Raw genomic sequence first — 14243 nt, 5'->3', positions numbered from 1 at the left:
AAAAAAGAAAAAGAAACACCTAAAATAACAACAACAAAAAACACTTTAGCCAGTTATACAGTTCCAAAAGTGATTTCTAATCAAGATGCAAAGGAAAGCTGTGCAAAAACACAATCTGTCACACCCTCTGTCCCAAAATAAGTGAGGAGAAAGGAAAAACCTATTTTTTTCCTGTTTCCCATCTAGAGTGTTTTTGAAAAACTTTGTTGCTTCATACCTATTGTTAGCAGTTGTGGACAAATTTGAGTATACAAGCGGAGAGGTTCCCTGACAAAACTGTCTTTGAACAGGTATAATATGAATGAAAAACATTGTTATGTTAAAAGGACCTTTTGGTCCTTTTGTGACACTCTGAAATAATACTTTATGCAAAGGTTAAGAATAGCAATGTCAATATTTTTCTGCTCTGCTATGTCAGAATTGAATTGTTGCTTTGACTTAAAATGCTGCAGGCTGAGTTGGAGAAATTTTGTGTTGAGGGATTACCTCTATTCTGAAAAATGCACATTTTATTAACATCAGAGGTCTCAAACCAAAAGCTGCATGTTCCCTTCTTTGTTGAGAGGATTAGCATACAAGCTCTGGGAAATATGTTCTAAAAAGGCTCATTCGATAAGACTCCAGAAAAGAGATGTGTGGTTTTATGTCTGCCTTTGTGGGCAAGAGGTAACTGGTATGGGTGCTTTCTGTACCTGTTTGGTTCCGGGTTTTGCCTTTGAAGCAGGAAGTATTTCCAGGTATTGCTTGTAATGCAGAAATTATTGGGGGGTGTGATGCAATCGGGGGTGCTTTAAATTTGTTCAAGTTTTTGAGGGCTTCTGTTCTTATTAAAAAAAAATGCCATTTTCAGGGAGTTTTCATGAGAAAAATCGCTTAGCTTTCCCCCCCCCCCACCCCTCCCTCCTTTTTCCTTCTTTAAAAGGACAGGGAAGGGACTTTGGGATAGCCTGAGGGAAGCTCTTAAGAAGTTTCCAAGAATCATGGAAGATTTAAGTCTTGTTGCATCCTTTTGCAAAGCAAGGCGCCTGCTTTTTGTTCTTCTCTCTTTTAGACAGCTTTGCTATTAGGTTTTCATCTGCATTAAATGATGTGTGAGCTACTCAGACTTTGGTTTAAATTAATAGTCAGGGGTGAGCTGTCTCAGTGATAATAAAGGACAAAACAAGGTTAGTGGAACAAGGGGCTGTGCAATATATTGGATGAGGTTGAGGTTATTGTATTGGCGGATGACTGAACTACTCTTACTGGGTTGATGGTTGAGAGATTGGTGAACTGTAGGGTGCTGCAATGAGATTTGGCCAGTTTGGGCTCCCTTCAAGTATTAATCAACAGACAGATTTTGTTGGTGTGTGTGTGTGTGTGCGCTTAATTAGAGGGTCCAGAAAGATAATAGGGAGCTGTGAATTTAATCAACTAGAGTCGTAAGTATTTAATATGTAGTCTACCTAGCTGTTCTGCTACTGTTGCCAGTGGGCCAACATGGGGGACATGGAGTTGATGTAGTCCAAGTACTTGGAAGTTGTAACATCTTTCCCCTTTCCCACACTGGGTCTTCATTCATAGCTATCAGTGACATTGATGTCCTCTCACTGCCGTTTATATCTTCTGAAGCCTTTTCACAGCCATGTGTTAATGCCAATCCAGGGAAAAACCCTCTTGGTTTTCTAGACACACAGCTTCTGTGTGTGGTTTTCTTTTTTTCTTTTTTTTTTTCCTTCCACCTTTTGGCCAGCCAGTCCATAAGAACATCAGGAGGTGAATCGAACCACTTTAACCAAAGACAGTCTGTCTGTACTATCTTCCTTGCAATGTTAGATTTCAGAGTTAAAATGTGGTATGAAATGGAGTGATGTTCACCAGAGAAGTTTTTTCCTGTGACTATTTCTATAATTGTTACACAACTTCTCCATTTTTCATATATTTGATTTCTTTCCTTCTTTTTTTCAGTCTTGGATGATTGAATTGATCTGGATCTTAAGTCTCTCAATGGTATTATTTTGCTAATATTTATGTAGTGGTTAGTGAATGTTACTGGTTTTGAAGAGTGAAATAAGATTTTTTTTTTTTCTTTGAAAGTTATTCTGAGCAGGACTTAGTGGTGAAATGATCATCATGCAGCATTAGGATGTCTGGAGTATGGAGAGTCCCCCATCTTGCCAAGGATGGCCATCAAGTCCAAGATTTCATCACAATATTGTGTTAATGGGGAACCAAAAAATAGCATGTGCACCTGATTCTTAGTACTGGAAATGATGAAGAAAGTTTCTTTGAAGTTGAGTTATGAAGCTGAGGTTTTGGGAAGATTCAGGCATCTTGCTGTAGTKTGTTCTTCAGCATAAGGATGTATAGTTGGATGCCAGGAAGTCTAAATGTAGTGGAAAATACAAAGAAAAGGAGATGTGGAAAAAATGAAAGCTATTTTACGGAAAGTAAATTTGGTTAAGAAAATGCTACTTAAAACATCATCTTAGTGCTCACTTTAAAAATGGGTGATTGACAGCATACATATTTGAAGCTTTTGATCGTTGATGCAGAAGTTAAATGAATAGGACATACAACTGTGATTAATTATTGACAAAAGTCATTCGTTTCGTATGTGCAGCCTATAGTTAGATGTGAAGGTTGAGTTCACTTGAATTCCAGAGTTGGAAAGTAATGCAAACAAGTCGCCAGTTGACCAGCTTTATACATGTGGTTCTATTTATTATGCAGATCTGTTCCAATATGTTAAAATCGACACTTGGTAGTGGGTGGTTTGTTTCTTGAGTACAGTGAGTTTGTGGACTGCTCAGTCTGTGCCTTGTATGCTGCAGTTTGCATCCAATAGCTCATGGTCATGCTTTAGTCGTAAAGTCTTTTTTTTTTTATTATTTAAAACTTTGTTTAAAACAAACCAACCCTCCAACCCCAAATCCCCAAGCATGTTGGTCGTGTTTTATCTGTAAGTATTTGACCTTTTCACCTTAACTTCCATGAGTTTGGGGATTAACTCTGCATAAATCACTGCATTTTGAAGTGTGTGYGCCAGAAGTATATTGGTTAGCGAGGCACTTCTAGTGCTTGCACCAACGATGCTGTGTTCCTCTCTGTTTTTTTGTTGAAGAGACCAGATGCTACTTCGTGACGTCTTCTGGTTTTAATTGTAATTCATTATTCCTTGTAAACATGCCAACGTAAATTATACTGAGGAGGGACAATTACCTCATCGATCTTCTAATAAAAGTTAAAAAGGGGGCAGGAAAAGGCAATGGAAGACTTGCAGTAATTTCATTGCAGATTGAAGAGAGCTAATAGCATCATGAAACCTTGGCTTTGATTAGCTGCATCAAGGTTGAGCTTTCCTGAAATTAGAAGCTTCTTTTCAATGAAATGTTCAACTTCTGCAGCGTTTTAGACACTTAGAGCAAGTGTGAGTAGTGATAACCAGGTGCGTAATGAAGAGGAACTGGAGAGGCCTCATGCACTGCAGTGTTAAGTATGAGAAGGGCATAAATTGATGACGTGTCTAGTTCTCTGGGTAGGCATTTGTGGCAAATGTAGTTGCTTAGGTGGCTGGGACAGAAGGGAACAAGTAAATGATGTATGTTGAATTTGGCCTACCCTTAATAATGCCAGATAGCTTGTGTATCAGATGGTAACTTCTACCCTTTTCTCTCCATTAAATTCAATACTAAGTTTTCAGCAGGTCTGTTTGTTAACGCAGTTCTGGATTATGTTAATTGTGAAGCTTTTGTTAACTAATGAGGTCATCTTAAATGAAATTGGGTTTGTTCTAAGCATTTCCCAATGAATAAGTTCTTGGAACTTAGAGGAAACTATACACGCGGCATGCTTAGAGTAAAATATAGACTAAGCCTTCTAGATTTCACTTCTGCACAGTGAGTATTGCCCTCTTACAATAGAGGAGATGCTAGAACGTGGACTGAAAATGCCTCTCTTGGGAAAGTGGCTTTATTAGGCCTTAAGAGTAGGCAGTGCTTGATCCCTCCCTTCTTAGCACAGCACACCTGTAAGCCCTTACCTGGGCTAATTTTTGTGTTTCTGGGGATGCAGGTTTTCTAAGTATTCCTCTTCAGCGCTCTTTCCATGTCACACTAATGACTTCAAAAACAAGCAAGCAAACAATGGCGGCAGCGACAGCGCACAAAGCAGTGTGGCCATGTTGTCACTTGTTACTCAAACGCTGCGTTTTTCATTGAACAAGTATCTTGGTGCAGTCCCTCAAACCTGCAAAACAAGAAGTAGTTACCTGAGTATCAGGTGGTCAACACCATGTCAACTTAGTTTTGCTTGACTTCCTGTATTGTATGGTTGATTAGGGTTGAAATGCATATATTTATCTTTCTGAAGGTGCTTGGTAGCTGAAACTATTTTGGAAGGACATTGCACTGTTMTTGATGTATTTCAATGAGTGAAGGACCAAATAGCTTTGCAGAGTGAATTAATTAATGCTGGCTAGAAGGTTTTTTCTCTGTTCAGCTGGTTGCTGTCTTTCTGCTTTGTGTCTCAGTCCCTTGGCTTTTTCAAATTTTACCTCTTATTGCCTCTCCTACCTACTCTGTGTGGCTGGAATGCAAAGATCTTATTTAATTAAGCTTAATACTTAAGAGAAAAAAGCATAGGGATTATGAAGTCCTTGCTACCTCTGCAGAGCTACTGCTTGGCTTAATTAGGTTTTTGTCATTCTCAAAACTGAAGGCACTAGTTTATGTACCCTCCTTTTGTTTAGTCCTATCTGGTAGTAAAATCCAATGGTCCTTTCTACTGGAGCCTCTTGAAATTAATAGACAGTTCTCCTACACCTACCTGAGTTTGAAGGTTTCCTTGATCAGCTTAGCTTTCTTCAGAGTGACACCTGAGGATCTGAAGAGGAGCTGAAACTCCTTGTCTTGTGCAGATTTGGCTTGTTCTTCCTGTACCTTTGCTGCAGAGACTTGCATAGGGAATGGCTGGTTTAAATCTTGTCTGTTTGTCTGGCTTTAGCAGCTAAAACTGGAAAAAAAAAAGCAGTGCATACACAGGTATGGGAAAAGGAGAAGCAGGCGTGTTATCCTTGTCCTAAGCTTTACAGAGGAATTGAGCTTTTGAATACAAGAGGAAACCCCAGCCATTTGTATGCAAGTCTGTAATGTGTTAAGCTGTGTTACCCTCTAGTCTGTTAAACATAAACTTGGTTTATAGTAGAGATCCTTCAAGTTTGTCCAAGCTGTCAAACTGTTATCATAGCTGGTTGCAAATTGAATCCTTCAGTGTGGTGTGTTTTAAGAGAGAGTTTGAACCCAACTTTCGTTCAGCCCCACTGTGTCCAAAACATGGTGGTTCTCTTGTGTTATTCTGAGCCTAATATGATAAATCAAATGTGTAGTTCTGGTATTAATTGTATAAGAGGGGAAAAAAGTTTTGGAGCAGTGCTGTGAAGCATAAATGAAGCTTTGTGTYTGGGTTATGAAGAGGAATGTGGGGTCACATACATCTGTCATGCAGTTGTGTGTAATTAAAATCTAGTGAAAACTGTTTCATGGTCTTGGTCTTCACCAGTTTTTCATGATTTGATCTCTTCTTTCCGTGGTAAAATTTGGGCTTTTAACTGTTAGTGGTGCAGTAATGTGTTGTTGTGATATGGAGGCTATTAGTATAATTATAAACTAATGAACATGTTTTGTGGCAAAAGTGGAAATCAAAAGCAACAGATTAGTTTATCTCTACTGGGAAGTGACTAATGATTAAATATATGAAGGTAAAATCTAAATCAGCACTTGCAAGTTTTCATGCATTTGGAATAACTGAGTCTCTGACTGTTTCGCTGTTTCTACTGCTGTCCAAATGAGCGAAAAAAAACCCTGAATTTTCATGACTGTTCAGCTGCCAGCCAAATGTTGACTTCTGTTGTCCTGTAGCAATAAATAATGAGTATATTATTTTGCAGAAGTATCAGTTAGGAAACCTGTGCTTTATGCCCTAAACAAGTAGGCTTTGTGCAGCAGGGAACTGCTTTTGTTGTTGTTGTTGTTGTTTGTTTTTGTTTTTCAGTTTGTTCTTTTCATGGTTGAATTGGATGGGAATTTCTGCTCCTTTTCTACTGCTGTCCAAATCAACAATTGTTCAAAGCAGAACCACGAGAACTGGTGATTTACAGTCAGGGAAGAGGTAGATGAGGATGCCTCTACTTCCAGCTGGCTAGGACAGGTTTCTGGAGCAGGGCTTTGATTCCTTCTGTAGTGCTAGAGTCCTGTGCAGACTTGCCAGGGGCTGTTGCAGAAGCTGTGGGACCTGGAGGAAAGCCATCAAGTTTGCCACACGCAGTATGTTTGATAGGGCTGTACATTCAACTCTGCTCCTCTTGACCACGAGGAGAGTGATCTGAAGCTCAGGTGTTGCAGATTGGGTTGCTGCAGCCAAAATGATTGAGGCACTCGTATTCCTTCCCCCGGTCAGCATCTGGCATCTTCCACTGCGTGCTTGAAGGGAAGATCTTCCTGGCTGCAGAGCTGCTAGCTGTGGTTGTGGTCCCTCTTGAATGCCTTCACCATGAGGCTTCTGGAGCAGGTCTGTTAGACTGCATTCCTGATCAAAACGCTGCATCTCTTGCCTGTTTTGGGCTGGGTGTCTTATGGAAAGACTCCCCCTGATTCTTTGGCTTGAAACTAATATTTTCATGTACTGCTGATTTCTGGATTGTCTCTTTGGTCCTTCTGGAAGCAAGCGGATGAGCATCCGGTGATCTGAGCCTGCTTGGCTGGCTTCCAGTCTGCCAGTCTCTTGTGATCTGATGCATCCGTTTGGCCCTAAGGAAGATGATGGAACGGTTGTCACTTGGATCAGCTGTTTTCACCCTGGATGAATTTGAACTGTTACCTTGGTCTGTTTAAATGGAAGTCATTGAACTGTAAACTGCTGGTGACCTGCCGTAAAAGCATAAGTTGCTCTTCACAGAGTATCTTTACTCTTTCCGAAGTATCTGCTACTGATCTGTGCTAGAAAAAGGATAGTGGATCTCTGACCTGACCTGGTGCAGCCTTTTTGTATGCTATTGCAGTATTCCCAAGCTCTGAAGTGAACTACTGTGTATCCCAGCTGCCCTGAATTACTTGAAAATGAGGAATGTTTTTGGAGAAGAGCACTGTGACAACTGAGGCATTTTTTTTCCCCCTCTGCCTGCCCCAACTCTCAAGCACTGTTTATTTTTTGCTGTCCTCTCTGTCCTCATCTTCCCCTCTCTTGGCTTGGAGTCTATTTGGCATGAGACTGATAATATTTGACAAATGCTTGCTTTCCCCTTCAACCCGAAGAGCTGCTTCTGCACTCAAGACGAGGTGGTAACTGGAAAGTGCAGTTCATTTTTTCACCCCCTTGTAGTGTTTCAAGACACTTTTTACCTGGTAATTGTTTCATGCAATGCTTAAGCTTCTAAAATGCTTTAGTTTGCTTATCCAAAGTGTATTTAGTAATCCTTGGCTTTTCTCATAAACAATACATATATTGTAAGGAATGCTGGTTACAGTCATGGGACAGAAGCAAAACAAAAMACCCGTTAAGTCATGTTTGCTCTCTAAAACTGTGAATAGATAAATCCCAACTGACAAACATCAGGTTGCAGGAAAATGATCTCTGCGCTGCCTTCGGGTCAGACCTGCTTAACGGAAGAGGCTTGTGCTTTTTAGCTGRTTGTACCGTGCCATGCAACATAGATACGCACCAGGGACTTGAGGTTGTTTATCACCTTAGATTGCTTTAAATGAACTTAGTGACAGTAGTGTCTTCTATTCCAACTGGAATACTAAAAGTGGAAAATCACTTGCATGTTTTCATATTCTGCGTCGAGAGAGAGAATGAAATAACCTCCTGCCTTTCCAGATTGTCCATAAGTGAATGAAGGTTTTGGAAGTGGTTGCTTCTAGACAGCTTCACCAGTGTAGTTGGGCATAACTTTTGACTTGTTGTATACTGTAATCCTGGGAACTGGCTCTGTTCCACTGGCACATTTTCAGTGCTGGTGAATCGAGGTTACGTTGTAATCTGCTTGGTGTGAGTATACTGTGAATGTGAAACCTAGGGATAATCTTGTAATCAGTTTTGCATTGTTTTGGAAAACGTTAAATCATGATTTAGAGTAACGCTGAATTTGGAACAAAAAAGTGGTATCTCTTTGCTTTCAGCCAGCTAGACCCTTACAGACGGAACCAAATGCGGAATGTTTTCTGAAGTAGGAAAATTGAGTCCTATTTCTCATTTTCAAATGCATGCCTGAGAAAGGTTGGRCATGGCCATAGCCCTGATGATTTCCTTTGTATTAGGAAGCAGAGGTGAACTTGACTTGCCAGTTTTTCCAAAATCAATTCCCCTCTGCCTCCAGTAGTATTAATTTCACCAACAGTTTTTATTTAATTTTACTGTAAATGTCCATGTGGATTATGTATGTCCAGCAGGCACTCTTTTTATTTTCTCTTCTGATCTGGGGAAATTTTTTTAGATTTTTATTTTATTCTGTTCTTTTAATCGCATTTGATAAAGTCAATTTGATCTATTTTTAGTAGATGTGTTTTGTTTTTTTTTTAATGTGGAGTAGCTCCATGATTGTCACAGTACTGAAAATAGTTTTTTTTTTTCCTAGCGTAAACCGATATTCTCACTTACCTGGGTAGGGAAATTACCACTGATGCTAGTAAGTGCAAGTGTTGACATCTGATATGCTGAGGAATCCAAGGTAGCTTTTGTAGAGCAAAAATTGTATCATGGTGGATGGGAAGCAATTGGTCTATATATAGCTCAGAAAAGAGGAGGGTTTTTTTTCCGTGACACAGAAGAATTGTAATTAGCTTTTAGTCTCGTTAATGCGCATTAAGATGATAGCCTGAGTGTAGAGAACATACCCATTCTGCAGTACAATCATTTCCAGGGTTCTGGCATTTATAGCATTTAGGAAACTCCAAGTGAGTTTGATGTTGAACGAGCTACCTCAAGCTTGAATGTGAATTTTCATGTTGGGTACCTAACATGATGTTTAGGACAACTGGCCAGTCAATACTATTGTACTGACTCTGTGCGTATTGTTCACTTTTACAGATGCCTTTGTAAATAGCCAGGAATGGACACTAAGCCGAGCTGTACCAGAGCTCAAAGTGGTGAGTTTATATTTACTTTTATCTCTGAAAAGCATTCTCAAAATGTTATGCACAAATGTGAAAAACTTTGAGGTTTGTTCAACTTTGGAAGTGGGTGGAGAAATGTAGAAAGCAATATTTTTGAAAAGCAAAACAATTTCCTTCAGCAAAACAATCTGTGTGAAGTTTATATATCTTTTTATGAACATGCTTCAAAGGTCTACTCAGGTATTTTATTTCTGTTTCAACTCGTTTGCTTAGTTGAGCCAGCTTCCTAGTGCACGCTTCTGAGTAGAGAGATCTTACACTTTAATGGGGGTAGAGGGAGAATTAGCAGGTCACCTCTAAAGCTATATGTAATATCTAAAGCTCCTTTTATCTCCTTGTAATAATTTTCACTATTTGTTCAAGGACTAAATGCCTTTTCTCAATATTTTAAAAGAATTTCAAGCGAATGTTCTGTCTAGGAGTTTGTTTGGACTTGGCTTGATTGTTCGTGTATCTCGTGTGTGGGTTTTTTTTTTTTTTTTTTTTTTTTTTTTTTTTTTTTTGTCATGGTTAGTAGAAATGGAATGTTTGGAAGGTTAATTTAGCCAGTTTAAAAATTACACTTTTAGTGTAAGAATTAAGAGTGGCTTGACAGCTGCTTCCACTAGCAAAATTTTCCTTTTGCAAAATTTTTTGATGTGTATGTGAAAGAAGTCAAAAGGATCACAGAGATGGGGTTGAGGGGGATTTTCTGAAGTTACTGTTGTAAAATCTGTGACCAGAGGGGCTGGTGGTACACACTGAAACCTCTTAGTAGTGATTATTAAACAGGCAGCTTGTCAAGCCAGCAGCATAAAGTTGCTGAGATCAGATCGTTGTGGTGTACACCATATGGAAGTCCACATTTAATCACGTAGTGTCAGTTTAGAAAAATCTATGAAACTACAGTATCCAAGATACAGTACTTGGTAATACCTCTCATAGGGGTCTGTGGTGGAGAGATTGCAGGTCACCTTATGTTTAAATTGCTGTAACTGTAAAGCTGCTCTGATCCAGTCCTCATGTGAGTGGCGAAGTGAATTGGACAAAACCATAGCAATTTAAGAATGGACAGCTGGGGCCGTGCTTCGTTAGTCCAGTTTTCATGTGGTAAACTTCTTTTTCCAAATCTGAGTCGATTATAGTGTCTAAGAAGATGAGAGAAAGCATAGGTCAAGTTTAACATGACATGCTCTTACCCAAATGGCATTTAAGTTGAGACAGCTTCCTGGTAACTGGAGTTATGCTGCTGTTTTGATTTCAGCAGAAGAGAAATAGAGTAGTCAGTGGATACAGCGGCCTGATTCAGTTTAGCTGATGGTGCAATTTGGAAGAGGTATTTGCAGAAAATATGTTATACAAGAAAATACTAGCAATGTAGGACTGGAAGGTATCGGTTGCATATGGGCTACTGCAGTCATAGCTAGTTGAAGTTAGTGGGGGGGGTCTACAGAGGGTGCCTTTCTTCATCATGTCTCCCTCCTCACCAGACCAAGCACAGCACCCGGTAATCAACTTAAGGCTTGCTGATGAGAGCAAAGTTGCGATTACTGTATGTTGTAATACAGAACACGAACAAGGGCAGAGCCTTAGGTAAAACTTCCAGAGAAGGCCTTGGAGTACAACTGTTTCTTGCGATACCAAGGCTGCATTACGTGAATGCTTTCGTCTTGGACGTCTTGCCCTYGTATTGGGTGAGCCGGTGGCACAAACGTAAACTTTGGAGCAGCCGCTCTAGAGAATTGATTTTAAGCGGTCAGCACATGTGAGCCTCGAGCTTACTGTCTGAGGCCTGAATTTGTACAGTCCTGGATAAAAGCAGAACTTGTACCGTTGCAAATACAATAATCTGATTAAAATGATTAAAACTAGTAGCTCCTGCTGTGGCCATGAACTTGTGCTGCAGCAGGAAGGGCAGACTAGGAGCCCCATTGAAAATCTGCTTTCTTTGCTCTCAGCGTGCCCGTGTCCTTTGCCTCCGGCTGAGGAAGCCAAGGGCAATATTAAAAGCCAAACCTGTTTCCTGCGCCACAGATCTATCATTATATTCACCACTAAGGGTAACTGTGGGTGCATTGTTTCAGCTTGTGTCCGAGTGTTGGGGAAGACAGAGAAGCATGGTGCGCTTGTCACTACTTGGTGCAGCAGCGCAGATGGAGAGATGAGGTTTAGTATTGCAAGTTTATGAAACTGCCCTCGCTTTAGCTGCTGGAGTGGGCTGTACTGTACAGGACAAGATGGTTAGTAGCTCAGTGGGAGAGGTGGTCTTCTCCATAAGATCTGGGCAGCCTTTAAATTGCAGATAATATTTCATTTTTATGGTGGCTGTTGCTATACCTTTATGCCCTACAAAAGTGTAAGGGGAGAGCAAATAAAATATTTGGGGTTGCAAGACGGATAGATTTTTTCCAACGTACTTTCAAGCAAGAATACTCATCCTTTCTTCTGTCTCCTTGTTTAATAATACATGCTGAACGTAATTTAAGTTCAGATTTTCAGAAGTAGAAGTTTAAAAAAAAAAGAATAAGGAAAAAAGAAAAAAAATAAAGGAATTGTAGTCTCTGCACGTGGGCTTGCCTAGGTGGGCTCGTGTGTATGTCAGCCGTTGCTGTCAGGAGGTTTGGGAGGTGGTTGTCCCTCTAGGGTCCGGACCTTGGGAACATCGTGTTGCTGCAGGTTGGACTTCTGCTAAACAAATAGTTTCTGTAACTGGAACAGTTAGAAAACCCTGGGGCCCCGTTAGGCCCTGTTAGGCAGAATAAACTGGAGGTCTTTTTGGACAACTAACTTTGCATTTACTACTTTAAAACATGCACTAAGTGTACGTGTCGTCAGGATTGTGTGCTAGGTACCTTTAAAATGAGTAATATTGCCGATACATTTTGTATTTATATAGAAAGGCTTTAGTAGCATATGGGCATAGTGTTTATGGGAGGGATGGTTTGTTTTTTAAGCGCTTCTAAAGCATGTGAACAAATGATTGCTCCAAATTGAATGCTGCACAGCACTAAGGACAAAGCAATGTGCTGTAGCCTCCTAAGCTGCATTTCTCAGTTTCTGAACTGGTTTACAATGGTGTTTTTGGTCCATAACACACTTGTAATAACTCTGTGTGTTTCATCTGTTCATTTTCACTATCCCTATAAAATAGAAATGGCTCAGATTGCATAGAGAATATGGGAGACAGGAACACAGCTGCCCTGGATATAGGCTGGTGTGCTTGTCATAGTATGTGAAACCATCCTGAAAAACAAGTATTAATCCTGATAGAAATATTTCTTGGTACTGGAGATCAGATTTTTCAAGTGTGAATTTTATTGCTCCTGGTTTTTGGTGCTAAATATCAGAGAGAGGCTCAGAGCAGTGTCACTTCAGCAGCGCAGTGAATAAAAGAAGGCTGGTAACGCTGGATTTTAATTCCACTACTGTTTTGTATGTGGATAAGACAAAATTGACAGTACKTTTTTTTTTTTTCATTTTTATTTCTATCTTTCTTTAAGCTTCTGAAGTCCTATTGTTAGCTCAGTGGGTTTTGAATCTATGAATTAAAAAATAGACCTGGGAGCCTCACTCTGAAGAAAGAGGTGAATATTCTTCTAAAGAAATGCAGTGTTGCTCTGTCTTTAAAACTCCAATGTTTTTGATTATCAGTATGGAGGCAACTTGTGAAAACGAAGGAAAGGAGAAAGAGGGAGGACCTGTACTACTTCACTTCAGGGGCTCTGCATGTCGTACATGGCAATGGTTTTAATGCTTCCTGAAAGAAGAAAGCTCTACTTTTACTACCTGTGTCAGTGAAGTGGTTTCTTAATGGAGATCCACCTCTTGCTGCTCCTGTTCGTGGTTTTCTTGCCTCGTCATGTGGAAATTGCAAGCTCTTCAGGCCAGGCAGCTAATGCATTAGAGTCCTACATATATACAAATTAGGGTCATTTTAAGTAACTGTTTAACCATTTGTTGTAAATGGGTTTTTCTAACTCCGGTTGTATCTCCTTGTTTAATGACCACCTCCAGCCCCAGGGCTGTATTATTTTTGCACTGATGATGACATAGCAGGTCTGAGACATAGCCTTGATATGTTGTTTCCAAAGGTCTAGAGGTACAGTGAAAATACAAAGTCCTGTTCTCTACTGTTATTTTCCTAGTAAACCCATGTGAAGTTGGCTTGTTTTCCAATTCCTCAGGAATTATGTTACTCAAAGGGCCATAGCCTGGTCACAGACTATTTATCTGCAGAGGAGACAACTTAAGTGGTGTGTTTAATCTACTGATTTAGAGATGAGATTTTCAGCTTCCTTGCCCTTTTCGGTCTAGGCTATCATAATATAGGGCTGATGGGATGGAAACTTGCCTGGGAGTGTGAGGTTCAGCTACTACTGAGGAATGACCCTGCCCGCTGTAGGGAATACAGCGTATCACTGGGCTTGTCACGGAAGAAAACAGACAACTAGCAAGCCATTAAATTAATCTCTTTTTCAAAACAAGAAATCACATAGAAGTAAACCCAGTATTTGTGATGTATTGTTTGTGCCTTGGCCACTTCCACTAAAAAATGTTAAATGAGTTAACGCATGCTAAAACTTACTATTCTGGTGTTTGAGTATCCTGAACAGTGAAAAATCAGTTCTAATGGGGAAGGGTGAGAAAGGGGCAAGTAGCCTGTTGCAGTGAGGGCCTGTACAGACAGGGAGAGGGCATACAAAGAGGTTACTTGATGCTTTGGGGTTACAGGGCATACATTAGAGACAGTATTTTCTTCCTGTAGCTCACCCCTAACGATATCTAATTAAACATTGGAGAAAGCTAAAATGAAGTTGCGGTCAAGTCAGGTATTCAGAGCAGAAATAACCAGAGCTGGAGATCTGCAGTATTGCATTAGCTTTTGCTAGTCTTTGTATGTGCATGGAGAAGTCCCAAACCACTTTTCCCACTTCTCTCTTCCTCATTCATTGAATGCCTGAATTGGGATCAGTACAACAACAACAGCAAAGCTCGGTGTTGTATGTTGTATATATATTCACGTTGCCTTCTGTATATAGAAATTAATTTCCATAGGAATTTTTCTTTAGGTCTTGTCACTTAATTTTTAGTGACCCAAGATACTTTTGCAATGTA

General features: G+C 40.0%; 1 protein-coding gene across 5 annotated transcripts in view; it reads left to right on the top strand.

Moving 5' to 3' along the window:
* Window positions 1-14243, top strand: part of AGAP1 (ArfGAP with GTPase domain, ankyrin repeat and PH domain 1) — a 384866-nt gene that overhangs the window by 114277 nt on the left and 256346 nt on the right. For all 5 annotated transcript variants that reach the window (XM_085307476.1, XM_085307474.1, XM_085307475.1 and 2 more), the window contains exon 2: window positions 9064-9122. In XM_085307476.1, coding sequence (XP_085163602.1) covers window positions 9064-9122 — 59 coding nt within the window. The remainder of the gene's footprint in view (window positions 1-9063; window positions 9123-14243) is intronic.

Source organism: Rhea americana, unplaced genomic scaffold (genome assembly GCF_003343005.1).
Source record: "Rhea americana isolate MKP2758 unplaced genomic scaffold, rheAme1 scaffold_259, whole genome shotgun sequence".
Taxonomy (NCBI): Eukaryota; Metazoa; Chordata; class Aves; order Rheiformes; family Rheidae; genus Rhea; species Rhea americana.
The sequence above is the reverse complement of the archived record's forward strand: the minus strand, read 5'-3'. Positions and strand labels throughout refer to the sequence as shown.